We start from the raw sequence: 17,844 nt of genomic DNA, 5'->3' as shown, positions 1-17,844 counted from the left end.
ACCCACAAATTTGAAAGCGGGAAAAATCCATATATTAGCCGCGTCATTGTTTAAGCCGCGAAGTTCAAAGCGTGGGAAAAAAGTTGCGGCTTATAGTCCGGAATTTACGGTACTTGTGTATTGATTTTAAGAAAGGCATTGATGTTTATGGTCGGAGCAACGTGTACCTAAGCGATTATATGCAACGCAGGACAGGCTAGATAAACTAGTAATATCATCAACCACGTGTAGTTAACTAGTGATTATGATTGATTGATTGTTTTTTATAAGATAAGTTTAATGCTAGCTAGCAACTTACCTTGGCTTCTTACTGCATTCGCGTAACAGGCAGGCTCCTCGTGGAGTGCAACGTAAAGCAGGTGGTTAGAGCGTTGGACTAGTTAACCGTAAGGTTGCAAGATTGAATCCCCGAGCTGACAAGGTAAAAATCTGTCGTTCTGCCCCTGAACAAGGCAGTCAACCCACCGTTCCTAGGCCGTCATTGAAAATAAGAATGTGTTCTTAACTAACTTGCCTAGTTAAATAAAGGTCTAAAACAATAAAAATACAAATGTTTACAAAATCGCCGTCCAAAAATACCGATTTCCGATTGTTATGAAAACTTGAAATTGGCCCTAATTAATCGGCCATTCCGATTAATCGGTCGGCCTCTATTCTGTATAACACCCCTACCTTGTTACAACACAACTGATTGGCTCAATTGCATTAAGAAAGAAAGAAATTCCACAAATTAACTTTTAACAAGGCATACCTGTTAATTGAAATGCATTCCAGGTGACTACCTCATGAAGCTGGTTGAGAGAATGCCAAGAGTGTGCAAAGCTGTCATCAAGGTAAAGGGTGGCTACTTTGAAGAATCTCAAATATAAAATATATTTTGATTTGTTTAACACTTTCTTGGTTACTACATGATTCCATATGGTTACTACATGATTCCATATGGTTACTACATGATTCCATATGTGTTATTTCATAGTTTTGATGTCTTCACTATTATTCTACAATGTAGAAAATAGTAAAAATAAAGAAAAACCCTTGAATGAGTAGGTGTGTCCAAACTTTTGACAGGTACTGTATACACACACACACACACACACACACACACACACACACACACACACACACACATCGATACTTAAATGAAAATGGCTGTATAGAAGTAGGTCTCTATTTCATGAGTTTATTTGCTATAGCCAATCTACACAATTATCATTTCAGCTACATCTTCTTATAACTACACTGAACAAAAATATAAACGCAACATGCAACAATTTCAAACATTTTACTGAATTACATGTATACGGAAATCAGACAATTTAAATGAATTCATTAGGCCCTAATCTATAGATTTCACATTTTTTACATTTACATTTTAGTCATTTAGCAGACGCTCTTATCCACATTTCACCCATTTCATTTCATGCATTTTTTTGTACTGGCCCCCGTAGGAATCGAACCCACAACCCTGGCGTTGCACACACCATGCTCTACCAACTGAGCCACAGGGAAGGCACATAACTGGGAATACAGATATGCATCTGTTGGTCACAGATACCTTAAAAACAATGGGCCTCATAATGGGCTTCAGGATCCTATCACAGTATTTTTGTGCATTCCAATTGCCAATCGATAAAATGAAATTGTGTTCGTTGTCCATTGCTTATGCCTGCCCATACCATAACCCTAACACCACCATGGGGCACTATGTTCACAACACAATTAGCATTAAATTCTGGAAACAGCTCTGGTGGTCATTCCTGCAGTTAACATGTCAATTGCATGCTCCCTCAAAACTTGACACATCTGTGGCATAGTGTTGTGTGACAAAAGTTGTGAGTGGCCTTTTATTGTCCCCAGCACAAGGTGCACCTGTGCAATGATCATGCTGTTTTATCAGCTTCTTGACATGCCACACCTGTCAGGTAGATGGATTTTATTGGCAAAGGAGAAATGCTCACTAACATGGATGTAAACAAATTTGTGGACAAAATTTGAGAAATAAGCTTTTTGTGCGCATGGAACACTTCATGAAACATGCGACCAACACTTTACATGTTGCGTTTATATTTTTGTTCAGTGTAGATACCAGTGGAGAGCGCAGGATGGATCTTTCCATCGCTGCTTCCAAGGACCGTTCTGCTTATTGAAATAATGTTGTTGAACGTGTGGGTCTCTTGAAAAAAGGGACGTTGCAAATGCATGTAGAATCGCGGGTCTAGGATGCTTCAGCAAAATGTGCATGACACCAAAGCAAATTGTATAACGAAAACATCAATAACCACAATTAAACATATAAATGTTGATAAATGGAGATGTTTGGGATAATAAAGAAGAATCAAGATGGCAGGCTAAATTAAAAAATACAAGGTAAACAAAAGAACGAAATGTGATGAACAAATGAAATATAATAGTCTTACCTTGAGGTGGCAAGCAATCCTCCTCTCTTCTATGAATGCATTTCCTTTTTGTTGCACCAAGCTTTTATATGAAATCTGTAAATGTCATAAAAAAAAAACTAAAATTACAAAAATCCCTCACAAAAAATGCACGTAATAAAGCATGGATCCCGTTTTATTTCTGATGATAAAATCGGTCATTTCATTTTTCGTGCAGATACTGTTAAAAACGTTTTGCCATATAAAAGACATGGCAGATATGAATGCCTCATTTTGTTTGATCATTTACGGAGGGCAATATGCCAAATATAGTGCAGTAAATCTTCTATCTTCATAATTCAGTCAATCCGTTAGGTTTGGTGTTGATATGAAGCAAAAAGGAGACTGTAGCAGGTTCATCTCGCTCTCTTCAGTACGGAGTCTCAGTTGGTCCAAACTCCCGGTTATTCTGCCACCAGAGGGAGCTTACACTATGTCCTATCAGCATTGCACATCTCTAGTAGTTTGCAGCTAAAAAGACAGGACAACAGTAAGTGTAATATCGTCAATTTGATGTCAATAAAAGTAAATTAATTAATATAGCAAATGTTGCTGTCCCCACTTTTGTAAACGTAATTAAGCAATAAGGCAGAGGCATACGGTGTGATAGGTCCCCAGTAAATGTGCAAATGATTTAATATATAGCGCCATCTATCGAAATTATAGATAGAGTAGGACTGGGACATAAGGAAGATCATTACAGAAACAATTTTTTTTTTAAACGACTTACATCCAGAAGAGGATGGGTCATACCGCTGAGCCAGGTTCCTCTACGTTTTTTTCCTTTTAGGGAGTTTTTCCTGGACACTGATTCCACCCCTGCTTGCTCTGAGGTCTAGGCCAGGCTGCCCTACCAAGCAAAAACTGCTCATTTGGTCAAAAAAATAGTTAATGTCATTTCTGATACATGAAATACATGCTTAATCATGGGGACAAGTATCCTGCCTATATTGTATTGTGTTTTGGAGAAAATGGGGGTCATGCTGTGAAACCAGAGTAAATAATAGCCATTTTTCTCAGTTCCACACTATGAGCAGTTAGTGCCTTTTTGCTTGGTAGGGCAGCAGGTATCTCTAAAGCACTTTGTGACAACTGCTGATGTAAAAAGCTTCATAAAATACAGTTGATTGAACGGTCAGTTTGGTGTATTTTATTCTTTCAAGGACAATTAAGTCAAGAGGACCCACTTTTACACATGACAAAACAATGGATTCACCACAACATATTAAACACAGTCACTAAAGACAGAGGCATGGTCTAGAGATCTTCATGGTCTAGTGATCTTCATTTACATGAGGAATGACACACCACTACAGTACAGGTGGCCAACCAAGGACCTAGTCTCTCAAAGTAAGACATGAGCATTCATGGCCCTCTCTCAAGCAGCATACTTTGAAACCAACAACAGTTGGGACTTACAGTCCAAATGTTATCCATTGAAGTAAAATGCTTCAGTACCAAGGCTCTCCAGGACCAAGATGACCACCCCTGTATTACACCAAAGGTCATTAAGGAATGTTCAAAAGTAAGGAATGAACACCGCTGAATCATTTAAATAAAATGGTTGGTAAGGAGAGGATGGGGACTCAGTGTGAGCCCTCCATAAGTGCATCTCAAATGGCACCCTATGTCCTATATATAGTTGACAATAGACTCAAGGATTGTATTTAACATTTAAAGGCTCAATCTAAATGTCTTAAAATCAGTAGCGCTGGTGGACATAGATGTTGCAGCTAATTCAATAAATTCAAAAAAAATTCAACAAAAGCACGACTAAGAAAAAGGCCAACCGGTCAGAAGTTCTTATCGATGTTCTGCTCGAGTACCATCTCTCCAAAATAATACATGTCAGCCCATTCAAAAGACAAGGAGCTTGGCATATCCAAGCTCAAAGTTACACAAAAACAGAAGGAAAGCAGAATAATGTACACGGGTTAATGGTCTTGAAGAAAACCGCTACATTTCTCACTCTCCACAGATAGTTAACAGGGGGTTACAGACCAATCTGAGAAGGAAAGAACGAAAAAAAATAGATGGTCACTTAAAATCAAATACATGTATATTCAGCCACAGCTCATTCACTGTGGATAAAGACCACTTGCATCAACAACAAAAAATCTGACAACCCAAGCTAAGGTACATAGAATGGTAAACACCCTCATAGTTCACAAAACAACAGACCCTTTATATACACACACACACACACAAATGTACTATTCTCATTTTTAACCAATCAGAAGCGAAGAGTGCCAACCAAAATGGTATGCATACATCCACACAAATTAAACGAATGACAGCTGACTAATGTCAAACAACCAAGAATTACCATTTCAGAGTAATATCTCTTTAGATCACCTTTGTATCAATACATTTTGATTCATTTAGTGTTACTATAGTACTGGTTACTTACACCAGTCATTGATAAATATATAGTAACTGAAACTAGTGAAAAACATTATGGATTACATTAGCCATAAATATAATAATTTGCTTTGTTATACCATGACTTTTGCATACTAACATTTCAATACTTCAAACAATTTTTTTTACAGGCATTTATCACAATTCCATGTAATGAACAGAACAGCTCTTTACGGATTTGCGTTGGCTCATGAAACTAACTTCCTTCATACTGGACACATATTCATGAAAAGGGCATCCATGAGTTTATCTGACTCTGGGGAAGTAGACAGGGCCTCATTGCCAAAATATGGCTTTAAAGAAATCCAATAAAAATAAATTATAAATGTCCCTACTACTACTGAATGTAATTGATACAACAGTAAAAGTATGTGGGGAATGCCCAGAGGTTTGCTAGAGATTAATTACTTTTTTCCTATAACTACGGTAATACGAACATGAATTTTATTCAAAAGGGATAGGATTTTGTCTTAAACACTTGCAGTTTAATCTAACCTTTCGGTTGCATTCCTTTAAGACAAAATGGTGCAAATATGTCACTCTTCAGCAAATGGTTAAAAACAATCACAGACAAAAAAGACATTTCAATAATTTACTATGTATTTACACAATCCATCTGCTTCTCCAGCTTTGTCTTCCATTGATCTTGTCATCGTGATCTTATGTCTTGCGGATACATCTTCTAGTCACCCATTTTTACTTTCGACGTCTATAAGAAAATACATATATTTGATTATGTAATAAGAAAAAAACTAGAAGAAGTAAACCTATATTCAGTTCATGCAATCAGCTACAGAATGATTATGCTATTCAACCAATCAAAGGATGAAAACTGTGTCAAAAGAATGTCAGTTACCTGCAAGATGGCTACAATCACTCCAAATAGCCCAATCGCACTGCCGAAGATTTCCACAATAAGGATTTTGACGAAGAGGCTGCCGTTCTGGGCATCAGCCAGGGCGGCTCCACTCCCAACGATGCCAACACAGATGCCACAGAAGAGGTTGGAGAAGCCCACAGTAAGACCAGCACCAAACATGGAGTAGCCTGTCAGGAAAGAACACTATCAGCACAGTCTTTACTTTATAGCCTGAAATTGTATTTTATCATTTACAATGTAAATGTAAATGTAAATCATTTGAGCTATTGAAGCCAATGGCAAAATGTGTCTACTTTACATCTAATGTTGAGTTTGCCTTTATATCATTGGAAATTAAGAACACGTTCGACTTCCAATCAACGACTAGCCTGAGTGCCATCATGCCAACTCCTTGTCACTCATGGTCATGCCAAACAGGCTAATTAACAACCAATGTCGGCAATTATCTTCTTACCTGCTTGGTAGTTCCTTGCACCAATGGTCTCTGGTGTAGTGCCGCTAAAGCTCTATAAAGGGAAAGATGAGGTGGAAAGAAATAGAATGATGTCTCTAATAAAATTGGAACTGTCTACTACAGTATCATACATCAGTAAGCCTGAAGAAAGATTCAAGGCCGTTCTCCAAGATGGCCCTTCCTGAGGCTATGGCTAGTTATCACAGGTTCAGTCCCTAATGGTACCCTATTTCCTATTCATTGCACTACTTTTGACCAAAAGGAGTACACTATATAGGGAATAGGGTGCCATTTGGGATAAAAACATCTTAATACTATATCATCATAGTCACTAGTGATAAGTACTTTACACCACTACTTAAGTCGTTTTTGGGGGGGGTATCTGTACTTTACGATTTCTATATTTGACAACTTTTACTTCACTACATTCTTAAAGAAAATCATGTACTTTTTACTCCATACATTTTCCCTGACACCCAAAAGAACTCTTTACATTTTGAATGCTGAGCACGACAGAAAATGGTCCAATACACACTCAAGAGAACAACCCTGGTCATCCCTACTGCCTCTGATCTGGCGGACTCACTTAACACAAATGCTTCATTTATAAATTATGTCTGAGTATTGGAGTGTGCCCCTGGCCATCCGTAAATATTAAAAACAAGAAAATTATACCATCTGGTTCTCTTACCTTTGATAAGTAAAAATATTTTTGCAAATACATTTACTTTTGATATTTAAGTATATTTAAAACTAACTAGACTTTTACTCAAGCAGTATTTTATTGGGTGACATTCACTTGAGTCATTTTCTATTAAGGAATCTTTACTTTTACTCAAGTATGACAATTGGGTACTTTTTCCCCACCACTGTTAAAAAGGACACAAATGATTATCATATCATAAGCCACCTCTCATGCTTACCTCAGCCATGTTACTTATCACGATTGCCATGATGATCCCATATATAGCTACGGCCTCGCAGAAGATAATGCTGTGGGGACAGGACGAGACAATAGCATTTAACACAATACATTGATGGGAAAGACTGCGGTCTTATCAATACAATACATACAGTTGAAGTCAGAAGTTTACATACACCTTAGCCAAATACATTTAAACTCAGTTTTTCACAATTCCTGACATTTAATCCTAGTAAAAATCCCCTGTCTTAGGTCAATTAGATTCACCACTTTAATTTAAGAACTTGAAAATGTCAGAATAATAGTAGAGAATTATTTATTTCAGCTTTTATTTCTTTCATCACATTCCCAGTGGGTCAGAAGTTTACATACACTCAGTATTTGGTAGCATTGACTTTAAATTGTTTAACTCAAATGTTTTGGTTAGCCTTCCACAAGATTCACACAATAAGTTGGGTGAATTTTGGCCCATTCCTCCTGACAGAGCTGGTGTAACGGAGTCAGGTTTGTAGGCCTCCTTGCTTGCACACACTTTTTCAGTTCTGCCCACATATTTTCGTTAGGATTGAGGTCAGGGCTTTGTGATGGCCACTCCAATACCTTGACTTTGTTGTCCTTAAGCCATTTTGCCACAACTTTGGAAGTATGCTTGGGCTCATTGTCCATTCGGAAGACCCATTTGCGACCAAGCTTTAACTTCCTGACTGATGTCATGAGATGTTGCTTCAATATATCCACATCATTTTCCTCCCTCATGATGCCATCTATTTTGTGATGTGCACCAGTCCCTCCTGCAGCAAAGCACCCCCACAACATGATGCTGCCACCCCCGGGCTTCACGGTTGGGATGGTGTTCTTTGGCTTGCAAGCCTCCCCATTTCTCCTCCACACATAACGATGGTCATTATGGCCAAACAGTTCTATTTGTTTCATAAGACCAGAGGACATTCTCCAAAAAGTATGGTCTTTGACCCCATGTGCAGTTGCAAACCGTAGTCTGGCTTTTTTATGGCGGTTTTGGAGCAGTGGCTTCTTCCTTGCTGAGTGGCCTTTCAGGTTATGTCGATATAGGATGCGTTTTACTGTGGATATACACTGCTCAAAAAAATTAAGGGAACACTTAAACAACACAGTGTAACTCCAAGTCAATCACACTTCTGTGAAATCAAACTGTCCACTTAGGAAGCAACACTGATTGACAAATGTCATATGCTGTTGTGCAAATGGAATCGACAACAGGTGGAAATTATAGGCAATTAGCAAGACACCCTCAATAAAGGAGTGGTTCTGCAGGTGGTGACCACAGACCACTTCTCAGTTCCTATGCTTCCTGGCTGATGTTTTGGTCACTTTTGAATGCTGCCGGTGCTTTCACTCTAGTGGTAGCATGAGACGGAGTCTACAACCCACACAAGTGGCTCAGGTAGTGCAGCTCATCCAGGATGGCACATCAATGTGAGCTGTGGCAAGAAGGTTTGCTGTGTCTGTCAGCGTAGTGTCCAGAGCATGGAGGCGCTACCAGGAGACAGGCCAGTACATCAGGAGACATGGAGGAGGCCGTAGGAGGGCAACAACCCAGCAGCAGGACCGCTACCTCTGACTTTGTGCAAGGAGGAGCAGGAGAAGCACTGCCAGAGCCCTGCAAAATGACCTCCAGCAGGCCACAAATGTGCATGTGTCTGCTCAAACGGTCAGAAACAGACTCCATGAGGGTGGTATGAGGGCCCGACGTCCACAGGTGGGGGTTGTGCTTACAGCCCAACACCGTGCAGGACGTTTGGCATTTGCCAGAGAACACCAAGATTGGCAAATTCGCCACTGGCGCCCTGTGCTCTTCACAGATGAAAGCAGGTTCACACTGAGCACATGTGACAGACGTGACAGAGTCTGGAGACGCCGTGGAGAACGTTCTGCTGCCTGCAACATCCTCCAGCATGACCGGTTTGGCGGTGGGTCAGTCATGGTGTGGGGTGGCATTTCTTTGGGGGGCCGCACAGCCCTCCATGTGCTCGCCAGAGGTAGCCTGACTGCCATTAGGTACCGAGATGAGATCCTCAGACCCCTTGTGAGACCATATGCTGGTGCGGTTGGCCCTGGGTTCCTCCTAATGCAAGACAATGCTAGACCTCATGTGGCTGGAGTGTGTCAGCAGTTCCTGCAAGAGGAAGGCATTGATGCTATGGACTGGCCCGCCCGTTCCCCAGACCTGAATCCAATTGAGCACATCTGGGACATCATGTCTCGCTCCATCCACCAATGCCACGTTGCACCACAGACTGTCCAGGAGTTGGTGGATGCTTTAGTCCAGGTCTGGGAGGAGATCCCTCAGGTGACCATCCGCCACCTCATCAGGAGCATGCCCAGGCGTTGTAGGGAGGTCATACAGGCACGTGGAGGCCACACACACTACTGAGCCTCATTTTGACTTGTTTTAAGGACATTACATCAAAGCTGGATCAGCCTGTAGTGTGGTTTTCCACACTACTTTGAGTGTGATTCCAAATCCAGACCTCCATGGGTTGATAAATTGGATTTCCATTGATTATTTTTGTGTGATTTTGTTGTCAGCACATTCAACTATGTAAAGAAAAAAGTATTTAAGAAGATTATTTCATTCATTCAGATCTAGGATGTGTTATTTTAGTGTTCCCTTTATTTTTTGAGCAGTGTAGATACTTTTGTACCTGTTTCCTCCAGCATCTTCACAAGGTCATTTGCTGTTGTTCTGGGATTGATTTGCACTTTTCCCATCAAAGTAGGTTCATCTCTACGAGACAGAACGCGTCTCCTTCCTGAGCGGTATGACGGCTGCGTGGTCCCATGGTGTTTGTATTTGCGTACTATTGTTTGTACAGATTAACGTGGTACCTTCAGGCATTTGGAAATTTCTCCCAAGGATGAACCAGACTTGTGGAGGTCTACAATTGTCTAGCCGATCAGAAGCTTCTAAAGCCATAACATAATTTTCTGGAATTTTACAAGCTGTTTAAAGGCACAGTCAATTTAGTGTATGTAAATTTCTGACCCACTGGAATTATGATACAGTGAATTATAAGTGAAATAATCTGTCTGTAAACAATTGTTGGAAAAATTACTTCTGTCATGCACAAAGTAGATGTCCTAACCGACTTGCCAAAACTATAGTTTGTTAACAAGAAATTTGTGGTGTGGTTGAAAAACGAGTTTTAATGACTCCAACCTAAGTGTATGTAAACTTCCGACTTCAACATACACATCAGTCCAAAGGACAGATTTCAACCAGTCTAATGTCCATTGCTCATGTTTCTTGGCCCAAGCAAGTCTCTTCTTTTTACTAGTGTCCTTTAGTAGTTTCCTTGCAGCAATTTGACCATGAAGGCCTGATTCACAGTCTCCTTTGAGGCATTGATCAAATCAAATCGTATGCCACATGCACCGAATACAACAGGTGTAGACCTTACAGTGAAATGCTTACTTACAAGCCCTTAACCAGCAATGCAGTTAAAATAAATAAATAAAATAAAAAAATATACCCCAAAAAAAGTAAATAATAAGAAAAAAAAAGTCACAAATAATTAAAGAGCAGCAGTAAAATAACAATAGCGAGGCTATATAAAAAGAGGGTACAGGTACAGAGTCAATGTGCGGGGGAACCGGTTAGTCGAGGTTGAGATGTCTGTTACTTGAACTCTAAAGCTTTTATTTGGGCTGCAATTTGAGGCTGGTAACTAACTTATTCTCTGTAGCAGAGGTAACTCTGGGTCTTCCTTTCCTGCGGCGGTGCTCATGAAAGCCAGTTTCATCATAGCGCTTGATGGTTTTTGCAACGGCACCTGAAGAAACTTTCAAAGTCGTTGAAATTTTCCAGATTGACTGACCTTCTTGTCTTAAAGTAATGATGGACTGTCGTTTCTCTATGCTTGTTTGAGCTGTTCTTGCCATAATATGGACCTGGTCTTTTACCAAATAGGGCTATCTTCTGTATACCACCCCTACCTTGTCACATCACAATTAACAGGCTCAAACACATTAAGGAAAGAAATTCCACAATTTAACATGGCACACCTGTTAATTGAAATGCATTCCAGATGACTACCTCATGACGCTGGTTGAGAGAATGCGAAGTGTGCAAAGCTGTCCAGGCAAAGGGTAGCTACTTTGAAGAATCTCAAATCTCAAATCTATTTTGATTTGTTTATCACTTTTGTGATTACTACATAATTCCATATTTTTATTTTAACCTTTATTTAACTAGGCAAGTCAGTTAAGAACAAATTCTTATTTTACAATGACGGCCTACACCGGCCAAACCCTCATGACGCTGGGCCAATTGTGCGCCGCCCTATGGGACTCCCGATCACGGCCGGTTGTGATACAGCCCGGGATCGAATCAGGGTCTGTAGTGATGCCTCTAGCACTGAGATGCAGTGCCCTAAACCGCTGCGCCACTCGGGGACCATATGTGTAATTTCATAGTTTTGATGTCTTCACCATTATTCTACAATGTAGAAGATAGTAAAAAATTAAGAAAAACCCTGGAATGAATAGGTGTGTCCAAACTTTTGAATGTATATATACACAGTACGCAAATACAGACAAAAATTAAGCCTAGATTTTGACTAAAAAGCATTTTTACTTAATAAATGAAACTTAATCTGAGACTGAGAAACCGGCCCATAATGACATATTTTCACTTTGAATATCTTACCTGACCAAATTCTTTGTTTTAATCCGTGGTGCTTTTACACCACCTCCTATGATGCTGGAACCCGTGATGTAAATGCCCCTGTAAAACAAGGAGGACAAAATTCATTATGAACATAAAACTAGGTTTGGATGATACCTGGGGGACCTCTTCTACAATATGTTATTCAAAATATTGCAATATCCGATATAATCGTTTTGCGGCGTTAATGACTAGATTATTCCAGACTGTGTAATTTACAGTTATTTTCAAAATTATAGTCGCATTCTCACTTAATAATCTTAGTTTGGTGAAAAAAGAATGCTTAGTTAATTAAATGTAGACATCATTTAACACATTGATACCGCTTAACTAATAAAACTGCACAGTATTGATTTGTAAAGTTCAAGTAGAGTATAGTCTAGCACATCACAATATATCGTCAATGTCAAATCACTATATTCGATTTAATCATAAAAATTGGACCAACCCTACATAAAGCAGAACATAAAAACAGTGATACACTAAAATAATACTCCTGCCATCCAGGAGTAGTAATTTAGCCTGCATGAAATAGGGAAGAGGATGGGGACAAGACACGAGTTGCTATTTGAATTTTCAAGTCTAATTTCAGAACTTCCCTATTCATATTGGACAATCTCTTCTGATGCAACATTCAAAAGGGGGAAATTAAGAATACTCACCAAGCTGCTCCGACAACAGAGAGCGAGATGGCCAAGCCAATCCCAAGGTTCGCCCACATAAAGGGCGACGTTTCTGTCAAGAACCTGAGGGAGAGAGTACCATTTTACCATGAAAATCAAACAATCTAAGCTTTAGTCTAGGTCAACACTTCTGAAATACCACCTGACTGGAATTCTATTAGTAATCAGCACCAGACTCAGAATGTTAGCCTATATTCTTATGCCTATGATATATCCTACTGTTCTAACTAAGACAAGAGACTGTCATACTAACCACGCCACATCGAAGCGGAATCCAAGGTCGAAGATTGTGTAGCAGATACCTGAAAAATATCACCAACGCAGAATAAAAGTGGAAACGTTTCCATGAGTTTATGCACTGTATGTACATGTATGTGTGTTGCAGTACAGAACAGTTCTGTACAGTACATGCAATGTCAAGCCACTGAGTTACAGAACCAAATTGTGCCCGAGAAATTATAAAAAATGTCAGAAGGTAAGTGTGATAGTTCACCCTCACACGAGAAGTGCTTAGGTTCCTATTTTTCTGACTGTAGAAACTAAGCTAGCTTGATTTATTTAGCCATGTTGTGGTATATACGTTTTCTATAGTAAAAAGTTATGCTGTTAGTGCAGGGTAGCCTTATATTATGCAGTCGAACATTAGTTAGTTTACTCGCTTGCTAGTTAACATTAACTAGTTAGCTAGCTACGTTACTTCCTGTAAGCATTTTGTCAAATTCTTACAAACAAATGGCTAAACAAGTTTTTGGACGGCAGGTCCACAAGCGTAAATAACAATATACAATGCAAGGAAGCTAGAAAGCTAAATAACTAGGGATCCTGAAACATTATGACATATGTGAACTAGCCATCACATCACTGCAGAGCCAACTTAACTACTACTAACTAGTAGCGCAGCGGGATAACGTCACGTTAGTTAGCAAGTCAGCACAGTATCTGTCAAGCAAAGACATTCACAATCAATAAATACAAACGAGTGCTTTTTTAATTAAATAAAGTATATTTTTGCCATCATCATTAGCTAACTAAACCCATTACATTAGCTAGCAAATATACAACGTTGTCTTACCGACGATGAGAATAGTACTCCAGAAGGCCAAAGTGACCCCGGTGTAGAGAATGGCGTGTCCGTTCATGATCCACTCAATCACCCAAACCGCGATATTTTGCGGGCGATCTCACAACACTACCTTCAGGTTGGTGTTTACAATTGACGACAAACGGTCTGAATAATATAAATAATGCTATTCACCCCCAGAAATCGTATAACTGGAGAAGAAAAATCGAACCATCAAAAAGGGAAGGAATGCAGTCAGCTGATCGAGTTTGACTTGAGCATGTGACTGTAATAACAAACGTCATTCTACTTCCTGTTTTCCAAAGCCGCGGGAGCTTCAAAGCAGTCTCCACTGGTCATGTCTAGAAGGGATACCGATTTTGTCAAATTAATTAATGAAATGTTATTTTCGTGTCAAATCGCCAATTGGCAACCCATCCCTTACGGGATTAATTGACACATAAACAAACATTACAATAATTCACTATGGTAATTAAATGATAATTCTTCTTCCGGTGTTCTCTGCATTGCATAAAGAGTGAAAAAAATATATAATAATCTATACATAATAGTAAATAAGGTTATCCAAACAATAATTACGTCCCTAGAGCAGTAAAATAATATACATACATATATACATACAGACAGACAGACAAATAAATAAATACAGAAATAAAAAGAAACATAAGTCACTTGAAACCAGTCTGGCAAAAAAAAATATATATACATATGGGAGACAAGCCTATACACAATCTATATACACACACATGACATTTACCACATAGAAGCGAAATATTTTTACAATTTAATTCTAGGTAGCCCTTTTTCTTTTATTCCAGGATTTATCTAAATACACAATGGACAAAAAAACACTTAAATGTCTCCTCATCACTCAGCCACATAATGCCAGTGTATATCTGGTGTGCTTTCTGGAATAAGAGCAAGCGTATATCGTAGAGGATGAACTGAGATTCATTCTCTATTTCTTCAAGGTTACATAGTCTTTCCTCTTCCATTTCACCACAATACTGACCTGTTTCAATACGCAGACGCAATATCCCTGATCTTACCTGTTTCAATACGCAGACGCAATATCCCTGGTCTGACCTGTTTCAATACGCAGACGCAATATCCCTGATTTACATGTTTCAATACGCAGAGACAATATCCCTGATCTGACCTGTTCAATACGCAGACGCAATATCCCTGATTTACCTGTTTCAATACGCAGACGCAATATCCCTGGTCTGACCTGTTTCAATACGCAGACGCAATATCCCTGATTTACATGTTTCAATACGCAGAGACAATATCCCTGATCTGACCTGTTCAATACGCAGACGCAATATCCCTGATTTACCTGTTTCAATACGCAGAGACAATATCCCTGATCTGACCTGTTCAATACGCAGAGACAATATCCCTGATCTGACCTGTTTCAATACGCAGACGCAATATCCCTGATTTACCTGTTTCAATACGCAGAGACAATATCCCTGATCTTACCTGTTCAATACGCAGAGGGAATATCCCTGATTATAGCTGTTTCAATACGCAGAGACAATATCCCTGATCTGACCTGTTTCAATACGCAGAGGGAATATCCCTGATCTGACCTGTTTCATTACGCAGAGGTAATATCCCTGATTTGACCTGTTTCAATACGCAGAGGGAATATCCCTGATCATAGCTGTTTCAATACGCAGAGACAATATCCCTGATCTGACCTGTTTCAATACGCAGAGACAATATCCCTGATCTTACCTGTTCAATACGCAGAGGGAATATCCCTGATTATAGCTGTTTCAATACACAGAGGTAATATCCCTGATCTGACCTGTTTCAATACGCAGAGGTAATATCCCTGATCTGACCTGTGCACATAGTGATCTCTTGCTTTTAGGTAGGTTATACATGATATATCGCTCACACACAAATTCACCCATAATCAAACAAAAGGTTCTCAATTTGGGTTTATGATTAATCTCCTCCACCCGTTTTTTCAGTATTGCATCAGTTGTTTTTTAATCATATCTATGTCTCCCTTAATTCGTTTTTTGTACAGACTGTTGAAAAAGGTCAGACATTTTAGTTGTCCAGGCTGTCTCTATGGACAGATCCCATTGAAAAACTTTACTAGCTATTCTGGCAGTCTCACCATACACGCATTCCATCTCACGTCACAGGGTTCCCAGTCCATGTCCCCAGTTATTGCAAGTATAGGTGCAAACTTGTGGACACCTAAAAAGTAACATACTGCTCTGTTATGGACATGTTCCTTTCTAAAATACATCTTAGCACCCCACACTCCTGATGAATAGTCCAGAACAGGACACACGCATGTCTGATACAGTTTGGAATACGTAACATAACCAATATCTTTGAGTGTTTTTGTTTTTCCTATAACTCCCCCAAGAGCTCTACTTTCTGAGTCGGTCATGTTCCATTTAGAAAGGAAATATGTTCATCAATAAAAATACCCAAATATTTCTAAATGCTTGTAAATTCAAGAATGTCTCACCAAAACAAAACTGAAAAACACTTCTCTTAGTACCTGGTTTGATAAAATGCATTATCTACAGTGAGGGAAAAAAGTATTTGATCCCCTCCTGATTTTGTACAAAGAAATGATCAGTCTATCATTTTAATGGTAGGTTTATTTGAACAGTGAGAGACAGAATAACAACAAAAAAATCCTGAAAAACACATGTCAAAAATGTTATAAATTGATTTGCATTTTAATGAGGGAAATAAGTATTTGACCCCTCTGCAAAACATGACTTAGTACTTGGTGGCAAAACCCTTGTTGGCAATCACAGAGGTCAGACGTTTCTTGTAGTTGGCCACCAGGTTTGCACACATCTCAGGAGGGATTTTGTCCCACTCCTCTTTGCAGATCTTCTCCAAGTCATTAAGGTTTCGAGGTTGACGTTTGGCAACTCGAACCTTCAGCTCCCTCCACAGATTTTCTATGGGATTAAGGTCTGGAGACTGGCTAGGCCACTCCAGGACCTTAATGTGCTTCTTCTTGAGCCACTCCTTTGTTGCCTTGGCCATGTGTTTTGGGTCATTGTCAGGCTGGAATACCCATCCACGACCCATTTTCAATGCCCTGGCTGAAGGAAGGAGGTTCTCCCCCAAGATTTGACGGTACATGGCCCCGTCCATCGTCCCTTTGATGCGGTGAAGTTGTCCTTTCCCCTTAGCAGAAAACACCCCCAAAGCATAATGTTTCCACCTCCATGTTTGACTGTGGGGATGGTGTTCTTGGGTTATAGGCAGCATTCCTCCTCCTACAAACACGGCGAGTTGAGTTGATGCCAAAGAGCTCCATTTTGGTCTCATCTGACCACAACACTTTCACCCAGTTGTCCTCTGAATCATTCAGATGTTCATTGGCAAACTTCAGATTGGCATGTATATGTGCTTTCTTGAGCAGGGGGATCTTGCGGGCGCTGCAGGATTTCAGTCCTTCATGGCGTAGTGTGTTACCAATTGTTTTCTTGGTGACTATGGTCCCAGCTGCCTTGAGATCATTGACAAGATCCTCCCGTGTTGTTCTGGGCTGATTCCTCACCGTTCTCATGGTCATTGCAACTCCACGAGGTGAGATCTTGCATGGAGCCCCAGGCCGAGGGAGATTGACAGTTCTTTTGTGTTTCTTCCATTTGCGAATAATCGCACCAACTGTTGTCACCTTCTCACCAAGCTGCTTGGCGATGGTCTTGTAGCCCATTCCAGCCTTGTGTAGGTCTACAATCTTGTCCCTGACATCCTTGGAGAGCTCTTTGGTCTTGGCCACGGTAGAGAGTATGGAATCTGATTGATTGATTGCTTCTGTGGACAGGTGTCTTTTATACAGGTAACAAGCTGTGATTAGGAGCACTCCCTTTAAGAGTGTGCTCCTAATCTCAGCTCGTTACCTGTATAAAAGACACCTGGGAGCCAGAAATCTTTCTGATTGAGAGGGGGTCAAATACTTATTTCCCTCATTAAAATGTAAATCAATTTATAACATTTTTGACATGCGTTTTACTTGATTTTTTTGTTGTTATTCTGTCTCTCACTGTTCAAATAAACCTACCATTAAAATTATAGACTGATCATTTCTTTGTCAGTGGGCAAACGTACAAAATCAGCAGGGGATAAAATACTTTTTTCCCTCACTGTATGTTTTTGTCTGGTTGATCATGGGTCTCCATCTTTTACACCAATTGACTGCACATTATAACATTTTCTGCAGGTCTTGTTCAGTTTCTGCCATCAAAATAATATCATCAGGAT

General features: G+C 39.7%; 2 protein-coding genes across 2 annotated transcripts in view; both read right to left on the bottom strand.

Annotated features, from left to right (window-relative positions):
• The window catches only part of LOC106569086 (beta-1,4-galactosyltransferase 2), a 140,952-nt gene extending 138,119 nt beyond the window's left edge, over positions 1 to 2,833 (bottom strand). The window contains exon 1 of the mRNA XM_014140075.3: positions 2,418 to 2,833. The gene's annotated coding sequence lies outside the window, so the exon portion shown is untranslated. The remainder of the gene's footprint in view (positions 1 to 2,417) is intronic.
• Positions 2,834 to 3,565: 732 nt separating this feature from the next.
• vato (Vacuolar ATP synthase 21 kDa proteolipid subunit) lies at positions 3,566 to 13,790 on the bottom strand. Its single transcript, NM_001140549.1, is given in 8 exon segments — positions 3,566 to 5,565; positions 5,713 to 5,903; positions 6,191 to 6,242; positions 7,114 to 7,183; positions 11,800 to 11,877; positions 12,480 to 12,563; positions 12,754 to 12,802; positions 13,573 to 13,790. Coding segments are annotated over 8 exon segments (618 nt in total). The 5' UTR covers positions 13,640 to 13,790; the 3' UTR covers positions 3,566 to 5,538.
• Between the last annotated feature and the right edge of the window lie 4,054 nt (positions 13,791 to 17,844).

The sequence above is a fragment of the Salmo salar genome, chromosome 14, assembly GCF_965601325.2.
Source record: "Salmo salar chromosome 14, fSalSal1, whole genome shotgun sequence".
In the NCBI taxonomy this organism is placed as follows: domain Eukaryota; kingdom Metazoa; phylum Chordata; class Actinopteri; order Salmoniformes; family Salmonidae; genus Salmo; species Salmo salar.
This window is presented reverse-complemented; position numbering and strand designations above follow the sequence as displayed.